The sequence below is a fragment of the Pristis pectinata genome, chromosome 4 (assembly GCF_009764475.1).
Source record: "Pristis pectinata isolate sPriPec2 chromosome 4, sPriPec2.1.pri, whole genome shotgun sequence".
NCBI classification, from domain to species: Eukaryota; Metazoa; Chordata; class Chondrichthyes; order Rhinopristiformes; family Pristidae; genus Pristis; species Pristis pectinata.
In genome coordinates this window covers 65,541,682-65,556,267 of record NC_067408.1, presented here as the reverse complement: position 1 = coordinate 65,556,267, position 14,586 = coordinate 65,541,682, and the positions used below count along the sequence as shown (strand labels likewise).

The following is a 14,586-nucleotide window of genomic DNA, read 5'->3' as shown; positions in this document are numbered from 1 at the left end:
GGTCTTCGTGGCTATAGAGCAATACAGCATAGAACAGGACTTTTGGCCCAACTCATCCATGCTCATTGTGTTGCCCAGCTAGTCCCCTTGGCCTGTGTTTGGCCCATACCCCCTAATCCTCTCCATTCCATGTACTTATCTAGATGGCTTTTAAATATTGCTAATATGCCTGCCTCAACCACTATTTCTGGCAGCTCATTCCAAATATGCACCACCCTTTGTGTGAAGAAGCTTCCCCTGATGTCCCTTTTAAATTTCTTGCCTCTGATCTTAAACCTATGCCCTCTTATCTTTAGTACCTCCTCCCTGGGAAAAAGACTATGTGCTTTCACCCTGTCTATGACACTCATGATCTTGTATACCTCTATCAGGCCACCCCTCAATCTCCTACGTTCCAGGGAATAAAGTTCTAGTCTACGCAACCTCTCCTTGTAACTTAGGCCCCCAAGTCCAGGTTACATCCTGGTAAATCTTTTCTGCACTCTTTCTAGTTTAATAACATCTTTCCTATAACAGGCTGCCTAAAACTGTACACAGTACTGCAAGTGCGGCCTCACCAAAGTCTTGCATAACTGCAACATAACTTCCCAACTCCTGAACTCTGACCCAGCTGATGAAACCTACATGCCAAATGCCTTCTTCACCACCCTATCTACCTGTGACAGCACTTTCAACGAATTATGCACAAGCACTCCTCGGTCCTGCTGTTCCATGGGTCCTACCATTCACTGTGCAAGTCCTACCTGGGTTTGATCTCCCAGAATGCAATACCTCAATCTATCTGGATTGAAAGCCATTTGCCAATCCTCAGCCCACATACCTAGCTGATCAAGATTCCCCTGTAATTATTCATAATCTTCTACACTATGCACAATGCCACAATGATATTTTAGTATCATCTGCAAATTACTTTCACATCCAAATCGTTTATATAATTACAAACATCAAAGGCCCCAGCACCAACTCTTGTGGCATATCACTAGACACAGGCCTCCGGTTTGTGAAAGAACTCTCGATCATCACCCTCTGCTTTCTACCACTGAGCCAATTATGAATCCAATCCACTCTCTCCCTGGGATCCCATGCGATCTAACCTGCCGTGTTGGACCTTATCAAAGGCCTTGCTAAAGTCCATATGTACAATATCCAGTGCCCTACCCTCATCTATCCTTTTGGTTACCTCCTCGAAAAACTCCAAGAGATTTGTCAGACATGACTTCCCACGCATAAAACCGTGCTGACTGTCCCAAATCAGACTCTGTGTTTCCAAATGTTGGTAGATCCTGTCCCTCAGAATCCCCTCCAGCAATTTACTCACCATGAATGAAAGACTCACTGGCCTGTAGTTTCCTGGCTTGCTTTGCTACCCTTTTTAAACAGGGTACCACAGTAGCCACTCTCCAGTCCTCTGGAACCTCACCGATGGCCAGAGTTTAAACAAAAATTTCTGCAAGGGCCTCCGCAATTTCTCTTCTCGTTTCCCACAAGGTCCAAGAATGCATCAGGTTAGGCCCTGGAGATTTATCCACCTTAATGAACTTTAAGGCCCCTAACACCTCCCTAATAATTTGTATCTGGTCCAAGACCACACCACTCATTTCCCCCATTCCCACAGGTGAGGTTCCAGAGGACTGGAGAGTGGCTAATGTGCTACCCTGTTTAAAAAGGGTAGCAAAAACAAGCCAGGAAACTACAGGCCAGTGAGTATTTCATTCGTGGTGAGTAAATTGCTGGAGGGGATTCTGAGGGACAGGATCTACCAACTTCGTTTTCTCCACAGTAAAAACTGAAGAGAAATATGAATTAAAAATCTCACCCATTTCCTTTGGTTTCACACATAGCTGGCCATGCTGATCTTTAAAGGGACCTATTCTCTCCCTAGCCACCCTTTTGCTCTGAATATACCTATAGAACCTCTTGGGATTTTGATTCACCTTGCATGCCAGATCTTTCTCATATGCTCTTTTTGCCCTCCTAACTTCCCTCTTAACTTCCCTTGTAGTCATGAAGAGATTCACTAGTTCCCAATTGCTAATGCGCAGTGTATGCCTCCCTCTTTTTCTTAACCAGAGCCTCAATATCTCTTGTCAACCAGGGTTCTCGAAACCTGTCAGCCTTGCTCTTCACTCTAATGGGAACATACAGGCCATGAACTCTTGACACCACACTTTTAAAGGCCTCCCACTTGGCAGACACTCCTTTCCCTGCAAACAATCTCGCCTATTCAACTGCTGCAAGCTCCCGCCTAATGACTCCAAAATTTGCTCTGCCCCAGTTCAGCACCTTAACCCGTGAACTGGTCATAGCCTTCTCCATAACTATTTTAAAACTAATAGAATTATGGTCACTGGACCCAAAGTGCTCATCGACAGACACTTCCGCCACTTGCCCTACCTCATTCCCCAAGAGGAGGTTTAGTGTTGTACCTTCTAGTAGGTCCCTCTGTATATTGATAAAGGAAACTTTCTTGGACACATTTCACAAATTCTACTCTGTCCAAGCCTGTTACACTATGGTTGGCCCAGTCAATATCAGGGAAGTTAAAATCTCCCACTAATTCTACCCTATTATGTTTACAACTAGCTGCAATCTCTCCACATATCTGCTCCTCCGATTCCTGCTGTTTACAATAGGGTTTACAATATAATTCCATCAGAGTGACCATCTCCAGCTTGTTTCTAAGTTCTACCCATCATGGCCTCACTGGATGATTCCCCCAAGAATATCATCTCCAAGGACTGTTGATATGTCTCCTTCCATCAAGAAGGCAACTCCCCCTCCTCTCTTACCTGCAGCTCTGTCACGCATATAGCATATGTATCCTGGAACATTGAGCTGCCCGTCCTGACCTTCCCTCAGCCATGTTTCTGTTATGGCTGTGATATCCCAGTTTCCAGAGCCAATCCACGTCCTGAGTTCATCTCCCGTAACTGTCAATCCTCTTGCATTGAAATAAATGCAGTTTAAACCAATGGTATTTCCTCTCCTTTTGCTGTGCTCCTGTCTGTTCTGATAACTACGTTTGCTCTCATTGGCTACAGTATTATCCCCTGATTTCTCATCAGCCACTGTACTGCTCGGGGCTCCACCCCCCGCCACTGTAGTTTAAACCTCCTGAGTAGTACTAGCAAATCCCCCAGCCAGGATATTGGTCCCCCTTCAGTTCAGGTGCAAGCTGTCTCTCTTGTACAGGTAACTCCAACCCGGAAGAAATCCCAATGATCCAAGAACTTGAATCCCTGCCCCCTGCGCCAGCTCCTCAGCCACACATCCATCTGAGTTATCTTTCTGTTTGTACCCTCACTAGCATGTGGCACTGGGAGTAATCCAGAGATTACTGCCCTTAAGGTCCTGCTTTTTTAGATTCTCTCCTAATTCCCTATGTTCACTGTGCAGGATCTTATCCCTCTTTCCATCTATGTTGTTGGTACCAACATGCACCACGCCATGTCAATCAAGTTAATGTAATATTGGGTCCTTGCACAAAATGTGTGACTGCTTTGCATGCACGTCTCCTGGTGTGGAAGAATGCTTCAGCCAGCATTCTTTATGTCCTTTGACAGGAAAGCAGATTTCTTTTCTCCTCCTTTCAAATTTCCTCCCTGTCCTCCCCTCCAACTAACAAACCCAACCCTCAAAACCTCTGGATCAGAGGTGACTGCTAGTTGAATGGACTAATTGTCATAGCCAAATGGTGGGTGCACAAAAAATTGTGTTGCATCCGTCACATATCTGCCAGGTGAAAGTTGAATAAAATGGAAGTAGGTTATTGATCAGCTGGCATTTGTTGTCTTTGGGTCCTTGAGCCAAAAATAGTTTTTCTTTGTTTCTTAGAGCTTCAAAGTTGCTGGAAATTTGTAATATTCTGTAACAAGCCCTTTGTCCTCACAATGTTACCTATGTTGAATGGTGTATGAAGTTGACCTGAGAAAGTGTGGTTGTTGGGTTTACTTGAATTGTTCTATCGAAGGAGTCATGATTCAAATGCTGGGAAGTAAGATATGCATTCAGCTACAGGGAATGATAAAACTGAGTCAAATAGAGTTAAGGGAGAAAGCTAAGAAAGAAATGGAAAAAAGAGGGTTGTGAGTGGTAAATCCTCAGGACTCTTGGAGAAATAAGAGCCAGAGAGAGGGAACTAATTGAACACATACAAAATAAAAAAAATGGAGTACATTGTCACAAAGTTTTGGTTCCACTGTTGATGTTGCATTGTTGAACACTGCATATGTGAATCATATAATGCCAAATGAAATGCTTTAGACTTGTATCTATCATCAAGAAGACCAGGTATTAATACGGTTGAAAAAATGCTTAATCTAAACTGACATCCCAAAGAAATCCTATGTCATGTTGCCTTGGCAATCCTAAGGTAACATTGGATCAGATGATCTTGGATTTAAATTCCATTCTAGACTTTGAGTACATTCTCTCATTTTACTGCCACAGTAAATCACCGTATGTATGGTAAATTGAATAACAAAAATATAGAAACTGTTCAAACCTTGCTGCCTTCATTCCAGAAACAAGGCCATCCCAACTTCAGATATTGAGCTGAAATATGTAGATGGTACTTGTACATGTGCTTATTCAGAAGTTGAGCTCCAAGTCATCATAATTTGTTCCTCTCAAGCATACAAGAGATTGGGCTTGCGCTTAACATCTGTGAAGTAGAAATCCTCCATCAACCTGCCTCCTCCAATAATAACCTGTGTGCCAGCTCAGTTTTTGGATGTATGAGGAAAAGAGTGTTTGATGATCAATACCTCAACTATTATAGCAGGTACTCCACCAGTGGCATGGTATTACCAGTGCCAACTCCCCCAAATCCACTGACAAGATAAACAAACTAATGGTGGCACCCTCTCCCAAGTTAGCATTCTCATATCTGAGGTTCCAGATATACGTATCAAAAGCAAAAAAAATGCAAGTGATGGAAATCTGAAATAAAAAACCAAGTATGCAGGAAATACTCAGCAGGTCAGGGAGTAGCTGTGGAGAGGAAATGTAAGGTTGTTGATCTTTCATCCATTCTTCCCCTTTCATCCCTCCTATGCAATTTAAAACATTTTTGATTTCTAATTTGGAGTCATTCTGCTGAAAGGTCATAAATCTGTAACTTTAAAAAAAATGTTAATCTGCCTGAAAATTACCTGTTCAGATCAATACAAAAACTAAAGCCCAAATGGAACTTAGATTTTCTTGTCTATTCAGTTTCATTCCTTCTGGTCTTTCTAAATTATGGATAATCCAACAAGGAAGTTAGCATTTTCCAGTGAACTGAGTAATATTACCACCAAAACACACTTTAAATGTCACTCTTCATTTCTGTGGAGTGGCACCTGTTTTCCACTGAAAACCCATCCACCTGAATTGGGAAATTTAGCAGAGTCAGTGAAAACTATGGTTAGTGGAATGTCATTTTCCTCCTCATCCAAGTTTACAATAATGTCAGAATGAACTGAAAATAAGTACATTGTTGAGATCATTCCTGTTACCTTTTCTCTGCAGGTCTTGTTTGTCGCTCTCTGCTGTGCTTCACTGAAAGACTCTTGTCATGTTGGATGTTGGGAAGTGGCCATTGTTTGCCTTGCTTCCACCACAAGATCTCAGCTCCATTCGCTTAGCCTGTGTCTTTGGCGCGTCTGGTAATGAAACCCTTTATGTCACAGAAAATGATGAGGTAATGTCCTTTCTTTAAGTGGCCCTGATTCTTAGTTAATGTAAAACAAACACAAATAAATGGAACAGAAGTTGTTATTTATATTTTTTAAAACAAGGCACTTCTTTCACTTAAACTGAAGGATTTTGAAAACAAATGTTCAACTACTTACAGTATGTGTTAGGGCATCTTTGATTTCCTGGTCTGCTAGCAGCCTTTTGTTGCTTCACAGTTACCTTGAACTAGCTCTGGCAAAAGATCTTTGACCTGAAATAATCAATTTCACGTTTCTCTGTCCATTGGCTGAGCTTGCTAAGTGTCTACAGCAATTTCATTTTTAGATTTCCAGGAGCTGTTTCGCTTTTGGTTTTACCAACCAGCTTGTTTCCCAGCTCATTCAGTATTGAATAGTAGTGAGATGCAGATATTACATTTGGTCCAGGAGCCTATTTAGATTACTACAACAAAAACAGAAAACGCTGGAAGAACTTAGCCAGTTAAGCAGCATCTGTGGCAAGAGAAACCAGTTAATGTTTTGGGTCAGGCATCCTTCCTCAGTAGTAACTGACCCAAAACATTAACTGGTTTCTCTTGCCACATCATTTTCTGTTTTGTTTCAGATTCCTGTTTTATTTCTCTGCAGTCTTATATATTTTTCTTGGATGAACTACTACTTGAGCTGAACTTCCACAATATGTGATGAAAGGACATCAACCTGGAATGTTAACTTCTCTCTTGTTGCTTGACCTACTGAGTATTTCCTGCATTTTTTGTTTTTATTACAGCTTTTTCCCTTTGATTCTATGGTGTGTGCTTCCATCAATTTTAAAAAAGTATTATTGGTTTTAATGTTCTTAATAATAAGGTGGGTTTAGTACTCTGGAAACATGAAATATATGTAAGGGACAGAACTGGATTGTTTCTAGCTGCAGAAAATGAACTTAGCCTACAAATTGTTGGCAGACATTTTCTTAATTGGATGAACTTTTTAAATTAAATATGTTTACCAAGTGTAAAATTCTATAGGCATTTGTTTTTGAGAGTCCAAAGCAAAAGCTATTACTGGGGACCACTTCAAATTTGTCAAGAATTACAGACTAAATTCAAAATGAAGTTTGAAGTAAGTTCTTATTTTTGCAATAGGTGTTTGTCCTTGGGACTAACTGCAGTGGTTGCTTAGGAACTGGGGATATTCAGAGCTCAATCGAACCCAGGAAAATCGAAATTTTGTGTGGCAAGAAGATCGTTCATCTAAGTTACGGAAGTGGACCCCACGTGGTGCTTGCAACCTCAGGTACTATACCTTAAGAGACTTTGTCCAATGCTACCCCCTTTTAACAAGTTAACTAGTAATTGCAACAATTTAAAGTGAAGCTGTCCTTGATGAATAAGGAATGAGTAGAAATTTCAATATTCTGGCCAGATTTTAGAAACGTAACTCCAACTAATTCTAGATTTGACAAATGGGACTTAAACAATTGTAGCTTCAGTAAATTTCAGGTCAAAGGGCATTCTAGAACGTTGAGCAAATTGGAGAGGAACATGCTGGTTGTGGTCTTTGAATGAACCTGAAGACTCCTTCCTTCTTGTGGGTAGAGATTGTGGGTTTGGGAGGTGCTGTTAGAGTAGCCAAGGCAAGTAACTTAGTGCATTTTGTGATTGAGGGAATGAATATTTATTGTGGTAGATAAGGTACCAGTTAAGCAGGCTACTTTGACCTAGATAGTGCCAAGCTTCCTGATTTTCATTGGAACTGCACTCATCCATGCAAATAGAAAGTATTGCATCACACTCATGGCCCGTGCATTGTAGACGGTGGAAAGTCTTTGGGGTGTCAGGACTTGAGTCACTTAACACAGGATACCGAGGGTGTGAATGCTTTTGTAGCCACAGTTTTTATGGGCTGGTACAATTGAGTTTCTGGTCAAAGGTGACATCTCAGGATGTTAATAATGGAGGACTTGGTGATAGTAATGTAATTGAATGTCAAAGAGGTGGTTAGACCCTTGTTGGAGATGATCATTGCCCAGGACTTTTGTGTTGTGGATGTTACTTGCCACTTTTCACCCTGTTCCTGAATGATGCAGGCATGGAACACTTTATTTCATGACAAGTTGCAAATGGAATTTAACATTTTGCAATCATTTGCAAAATCCTTGCTTCTGACCTTATGATGAAAGGTCATTGATGAAGTAGCTTATTTCACTCATTGTTAGGTAGATGCCAGTGTTTTAACTGTATTGGAACAGCTAGGCTAAAGGTGCAGCTAGTTTTGAAATGTGCCTTCAGTAGTACAGCCAGGACTTTCTGGCCCAGTGGCCTTTGCTATATCCAGTGCTCTCTGCCATTTCTTGATATCACGTGGAGTGAATCAAATTGGCTGAAGATTGGTTTCTCTGATGGTGAGGATCTCAGGAGGAAGCCGGCTTTGATGACCCACTCAATATTTCTGGCTGAACATGATCACAAATGCTTTACTGTACCTGTTTTCGGCCCTGCCATCATTCAGAATGGGAACGTTCTGGGAATAACCTCCTTCTGTTTAATTATCCACCACTATTCATAACTAATTGTGGCAGGACTGTAGGGCATTGACTTGATCCATTGCTTGTGAGATTTCTTAGTTCTGTCTGTTGGCTGCTATTTTTCTGTTTAGTATGCACGTAGTCCTGTGTTGTGGCTTCATCAGGTTCTTCTACATGCTCTTCTATGCTTCTCATTGAAACAGGCTTGATATTTATGGTAGACTAAGGAATGTGCTGGGCCGTGAGGTTTCTGATTGTGTGCTGGTGGTGGATATTTCTCTGACTGATGGTCCACAATCCCTCATAGATAGTCAATTTTCCACTAGTGGATCTGTCCAAGTGAATCCCATTTAACATGATTGTAGTGCTCACAACATGGAACATAGAACAGTAGGGCATAGGAGTAGGCGCTTTGGCCCATGATGTCTGTGCCAAGTAGGATGCCAAATTAAACTAATCCCTTTTGCCTGCATTCCCTGCATATTCATGTGCCTATCTAAAAGCCTCTTGAAAAGCTTCCACTACCACCCCTGGCAGCATGTTCCAAGCACCTACAACTCTCTGTGTATAAAAAAAACTTGCCCCCCACATCCCCTTTAAACTTTCCCCTTCTCACCATAAAGTTGTGCCCTCTAATATTTGGCATTTCTACCCTGGGAAATGGATTCTGGCTTTCTACCCTATCTATGCCTCTCATAATTATATAACCTTCTATCAGGTCTCCCCTCAGCCTCCAGTGCTCCAGACAAAACAATTCAAGTTTGTCCAACCTTTCCTTATAGGTAATATCCTCTAATCTGGGCAGCATCCTGGTAAACCTCTTCTGAACCCTTTCCAGATCCTCCACATCTTCCTGCAATGGGGCGACCAGAACTGCACGCAATACTCCCAAGTGTGGCCTAACATAATACAACAGTAACATGGCTTCCTGATTCTTATTCTCTGTGCCCCTAGTGATGAAGGCAAGTATTCCATACCCCTTATTTACCATTCTATCTACCTGTGTTGCCACTTTCAGGGAGGTAAGGACTTGGACCCCAAGGTCCCTCTGTTCATCAATGCTGTTAAGAGTCCTACCATTAACTGTATATTTTCTCCTTACATTTGATCTTACAAATTGCAACACCTTGCATGTCCAAATCAAGCTTCATCTGCCATTTCTCCACCCATAACTGTAACTGATCTATCTCTTGCTGTATCCTTTGATGACCTTCTTCACTGTTCGCAACTCCACCAATTTTTGTGTCCTCTGCAAACTAACTAACCAGTGCACCTACATTTTTGTCCATATCATTTATATATAAATCACAAACAACATAGGGTCCCAGCACTGATCCCTGTAGAGCATCATTGGTCACAGACCTCCAGCTAGAATAACACACTTCCACTGCTACCCTCTGTCTTTTATGGGCAAGTCAATTTGGAATCCAAACTATCAATTCATCATGGTTCCCCTGCATCTTAATCTTCCTGATCAACATTCCATGAGGGACGTTGTCAACGTCTTACTAAAATAATGTAGCCAATATCCACTGCCCTATCCTCATCAATCACCCTTGTCACCTCCTCAAAACTCAATAAGTTTGGAAGACATGACCTGCCCTGCACCAAGCAATGCTGACTGTCCATAATTAGCCCATGTTCTTCCAAATGTGAGTAAATCCTATCCCTATGAATCCTCTCCAATAGCTTCGCTACCACTGATAGAAGCCTATAGTTTCCTGCAATATCCCTATTTCCCTTCTTAAACAAAGGAACAAAATTGTCTGCTCTCCAGTCCTCTGGGACATCAGCTGTGGCTAGAGAGAATACAAAGATCTTCGTCAAAGCCCCAGTAATCTCCTATCTTGCCTCTCTCAACAACCTGGGATAGATCCCATCAGGAGTTGGGGATTTATCCACCTTAATGCTCTTCAAAAGACCCAACACCGTTTCCTTCTTGATCTCAAAATGGCCTAGCATACTAGAATGCCCCACACACATCTCCCAATCCTTTATGTCCTTCTCAGTGAATACCGATGCAAAGTACTTGTTTAGTAATTCGTCGATATCCTCTGACTCCAACCATAAATTCCCTCCTTTATCCTTAAGTGGCCCTACCCTCTCCCTAGTTATCCTCTTGTTTTTAATGTATGTAAAAAAAAATGCCTTGGGATTCTCTTTAATCCTATTTGCCAAGGACATTTCATGTCCTCTTTTGGCCCTCCTAATTCCTTATATAAATATTTATATTCCTCAAAGGCCCTGCCTGATTTCAGCTTCCTAAGCCTTACATATGCTTCCTTTATCTCCTTGACGAAATTTACAACACCTCTCATCATCTAAGCTTCCCTTACCTTACCATCTTTGTCCGTCCTCCTTACCGGACAACTTGTCCTGAACTTTGATCAGCTGGTCTTTAAATGGCTCCTGTATGTCAGATGTGGACTTTCCCAATAAAACAGCTACTCCCAAATTTTTCTCCCAAACTCCTGCCTAATAATGCTCTAATTTGCCCTGCCCCAGTTTAATACTTGCCCCGTAGGTCCAGACCTACCCTTATTCATAACTATCTTAAAACTTCAGCAGTTATGATCACTGTTTACAATATGGTCTCCTACTGAAATGTCAGTCACCTGGCCAGGCTCGTTTCCCAATGCAAGGTCCAGTATGGCCCCACCTCTAGTTGGACTGTCCACATACTGTTTCAGGAAACCCTTTTGGATGCACCAAACAAATTCTGCCCTATCTAAGCCTCTTGCACTAAGGAAGTCCCAGTCAATATTGGGGAAGTTAAGATCACCCACTACAACATCCCTGTTTTTAGATCTTTCCACAATCTGCCTGCGTATCTGTTCCCCTATGTCCTGTTGGCTATGGGGAGGCCTATAGTATAATCTCATCAGTGTGATTGCACCTTCCCTATTTTTGAGCTCTGCCCATATTGTCTCAGAGGATGAGCCCTTCAGTATGCCTTCTCTTAGTGCAGCTGTGACATTCTCCCTGATTGGTATTGCAACTCCTCCACCTCCTTTACCTCCCTCTTTAGCATGTCTGAAACACCAAAATCCTGGAACGTTGAGCTGCCAGTCCTTCTGGCAACCATGTCTCTGAAATGGCTAAAACATCATAGTTACATGCACTGATATAGGCTCAAGGCTAATCTGCCTTACACACTTCAACCCATCAGCCCCACCATATTCCTTAACCTGTCCCTACCTGTCATTCCTTTCAGACTTGCTTGTCAAAATCTCTACTTTCCCATCAATCTCTTCACCTTCTGACCTGCTGCACAGGTTCCCCCCCATCCCCACCACCACTCTAGTTTAAACTCTCCTGTGTAGCACTAGCAAACCTCCCTACCAGGATATTGGTGCCCCTCCAATTTAGGTGCAACCTGTCCCTCCTGTACAGGTCCCACCTGCCCTGGAAGAGAGACCATTACTCCTGCACCAGCTCCTTAGCCACTTATTGAACTGCATCATCTTTCTACTTCTTGTGTCACTGGCATATGGCACGGTTAGTAATCCTAACATTACAACCCTGGAGGTCCTGTTTTCTAAATTACTTTGTAACTCTCTAAATTCTCTTTGCAGGACCTAATTTCCCTTCCAGTCTATGTCACTGGTACCAATATCGACCTCTGTCTGCTTACCCTCCCCTCTCAGAATGTCCTGTGCCCACTCAGACATCCTGGAGTCTCGCTTGTGGCCACAGAAACGCCTCTCTGTACCCTTGTCTACAGAATCCCCTGTCACTTTTGCTGGCCTAGACTTTGCCCTACCCTGCTGTTCAACAGAACCAGATATGGTGTCACTGTCCTGGATGCTGCTGTTATTTTCCCCTGAGAAGTCATTCCCCCAGCAGATGGAGAATTATCTGTAAAATTGGGGCGAATAAATTTGGTTTAAAGAAATGCAGATTTCATGCTTTTGAACAGCATTATGTGAAGGGCCTAAGTGAATTCTTCTTGCTGGATGTGCTTTCCTTCTCTAGCTAGTGGTGGCCATGTTCTGTAATTGGCCACAAAGCCTATGGTGTAAGAGGGAAAAGGAAAGTTTGCTGCAGTACCGTGACTCATGCTGGTAGTGTGGTACCATGATTGTTAGTGGAACAGGTGGAGGCTTTGAAGTATTGGTATTGGTTTATCATTGTCACTTGTAACTGAGGTACAGTGAAAAACTTGTCTTGCATACCGTTCATACAGATCAATTCATTACATATACATTGAAGTAGTACAGGGTAAAAACAATAACAGAATACAGAGTAAAGTGTCACAGCTACAGGGAAGTGCATTGTAATGGGAACAGCAGCTGAATATCCCAGTAACTTCCTGTCTGAGGGTGGAAAACTCTAGGAGTGAGCAGTTGTCTTCAAAAGAACACAGAAATGTGATTTAAAGATGTAAATAAAAATGTTGCATCAAGAAAGGGAGGCTGACTTGCACAATGTTAAACTGTTTTTGTGTATTTTAATGAAAATAATAGTGTTAATTATTTAAATAGGTGTATTGTGGGAAAATTAAATGAGAGTTGTTATTTTCAGACTTTATTCAAAAACAAATTGCACAAATTATGAAGAAATTCAATGCTCCTTTGTGGTCAAATTTAAAAAGAAACATGCTGACATTGATTTGCAGATGGAGAGGTTTATGCTTGGGGAAATAATGGTTACAGTCAGCTTGGCAATGGAACCACTACACAAGGCTTGTCTCCATGTCAGGTTTCGACCAATCTGCTCAACAAGAAAGTAATTGAGGTGGCATGTGGATCCCATCATTCCATGACATTGACTTCTGATGGGGAAGTGAGTAAATTTTATTTTTGGAGTTAGGAACTGTTAATTAAGAAACATACTTTTATATGCCATGAAACTTCAAGGATTCCTAGTCTCGAACTTGAAAATACATAAGATTACCTTGAATGTGATACAGCAATTATGCCATTCCATCAAAATTTGCGCTGTTATAGATTTTCTGGATTGTCAGTCAACTGAAGGATGTATATCTGAACACCAGATGATTATTTGGAAGACAAATTTTGTTTTACTGTTTTGTTTCCAAACTCCTTATGTGGTCTCAGAAGTAGTCGCTCTTTGCCTTGTTCGCTACATCTGTGCAGCCTTCTCCATACCTACAATGCTCTTAAAGAGCTCTGTCCATGTCCTTTCTGTTCTCTCTTTACCAGTTCACACCACTGTTGGTAGCCATCAGGACATAAACTCTGGAATTTCCCCCCTAACCCCTTCACTTCTCTTTGAAAACAGCATAAAACCCATCTTCTTGGCTAAGATTTTGGTTGTGATTCTGTGTTGGAATTGGTTTATTATTTTCGCATGTACTGAGATACAGTGAAAAGCTTTTGCTTTGTGTGTCATCCAGACAAATCATGCCATACATAATTACATCAAGGTAGTAAAAAGAAAACAGTATGTAGAATATAGGGTTGCAGTTATAGAGAAAGTGCAGTGCAGGTAGACAAATAAAGTACAAAGGCCATGAGGAGGCAGATTGTGAGATCACAAGTTCATCTTTTAGCTAATGAGAGGTCCGTTCAAGAGTCTGATAACAGTGGGATAGAAGAGTTCCTTGAGTTTGGTGGTTCGTGTTCTCAGGCTTTTGTATCTTCTACCTGATGGGAGAGGAGAGAAAGACCGGGGTGTGAGGGGCCCTTGATTATGTTAACTTCTTTCCCAAGGGTAGATGGAGTGAATGGAGGGGAGGCTGGTTTATGTGATAGACAATGCTGCGTTCACAACTCTCTGCAATTTCTTGCAGTCTTGGGCAGAGCATTTGCTGTACCAAGCTATGATGCATCTGGAGAGGATGCTTTCTATGGTGCATCTATAAAAATTGGTAAGATTCATTGGGAATATGCCAGATTTCCTTCGTCTTCTGAAGAAGTAGAGGTGTTGGTGTGCTCTTTTGGCTGTAGTGTCTATGTGGCTGAACCAGGACAATTTTTTGGTGATATTTACACCTAGGAACGCAGTCATTTGTACCTCAGCACCATTGATACAGACAGGGGCATGTACTCCACCCCACTTCCTGAGTCAATTACCAGCTCCTTAGTTTTGCTGACATTGATTGACATTTGCTATGATTCCTAATGTCTCTTCCTTTGGCTCAGTGGCAGTTTTAAAAAATCTAATTCCTCTGATGTGCTCCTTTGCAACTTCAGTTTGCTAAAGATGTTACGTAAATGTCAAGTCTTACGCAACAACTTGTTGATGTTGTGCAAGACTTGAACTGCATCTGTTTTGCAGTGTGTTCTGGAATTTTGGAAAGCAATACCTTCCACTTCTGTATGTAGCGGCTCTTCACTCTCACTTTTGACCAGTTTTAAAAAAACATAAGTATCCAATTTTCTGTTCATTGTCAGCTATCTCAACTCTTCCCTCTATGTTTAGTTGGCAGGTTTA

The 14,586-nt window shown here is 41.8% G+C and overlaps 1 protein-coding gene across 8 annotated transcripts in view; it reads left to right on the top strand.

The window, feature by feature from the left end:
- The window catches only part of LOC127569882 (RCC1 and BTB domain-containing protein 2-like), a 114,637-nt gene that overhangs the window by 31,999 nt on the left and 68,052 nt on the right, over positions 1-14,586 (top strand). For all 8 annotated transcript variants that reach the window (XM_052014880.1, XM_052014882.1, XM_052014885.1 and 5 more), the window contains 3 exons: positions 5,512-5,683; positions 6,806-6,956; positions 12,806-12,972. In XM_052014880.1, the coding sequence (XP_051870840.1) occupies positions 5,558-5,683; positions 6,806-6,956; positions 12,806-12,972 (444 nt within the window). In that variant the 5' untranslated portion in view covers positions 5,512-5,557. The remainder of the gene's footprint in view (positions 1-5,511; positions 5,684-6,805; positions 6,957-12,805; positions 12,973-14,586) is intronic.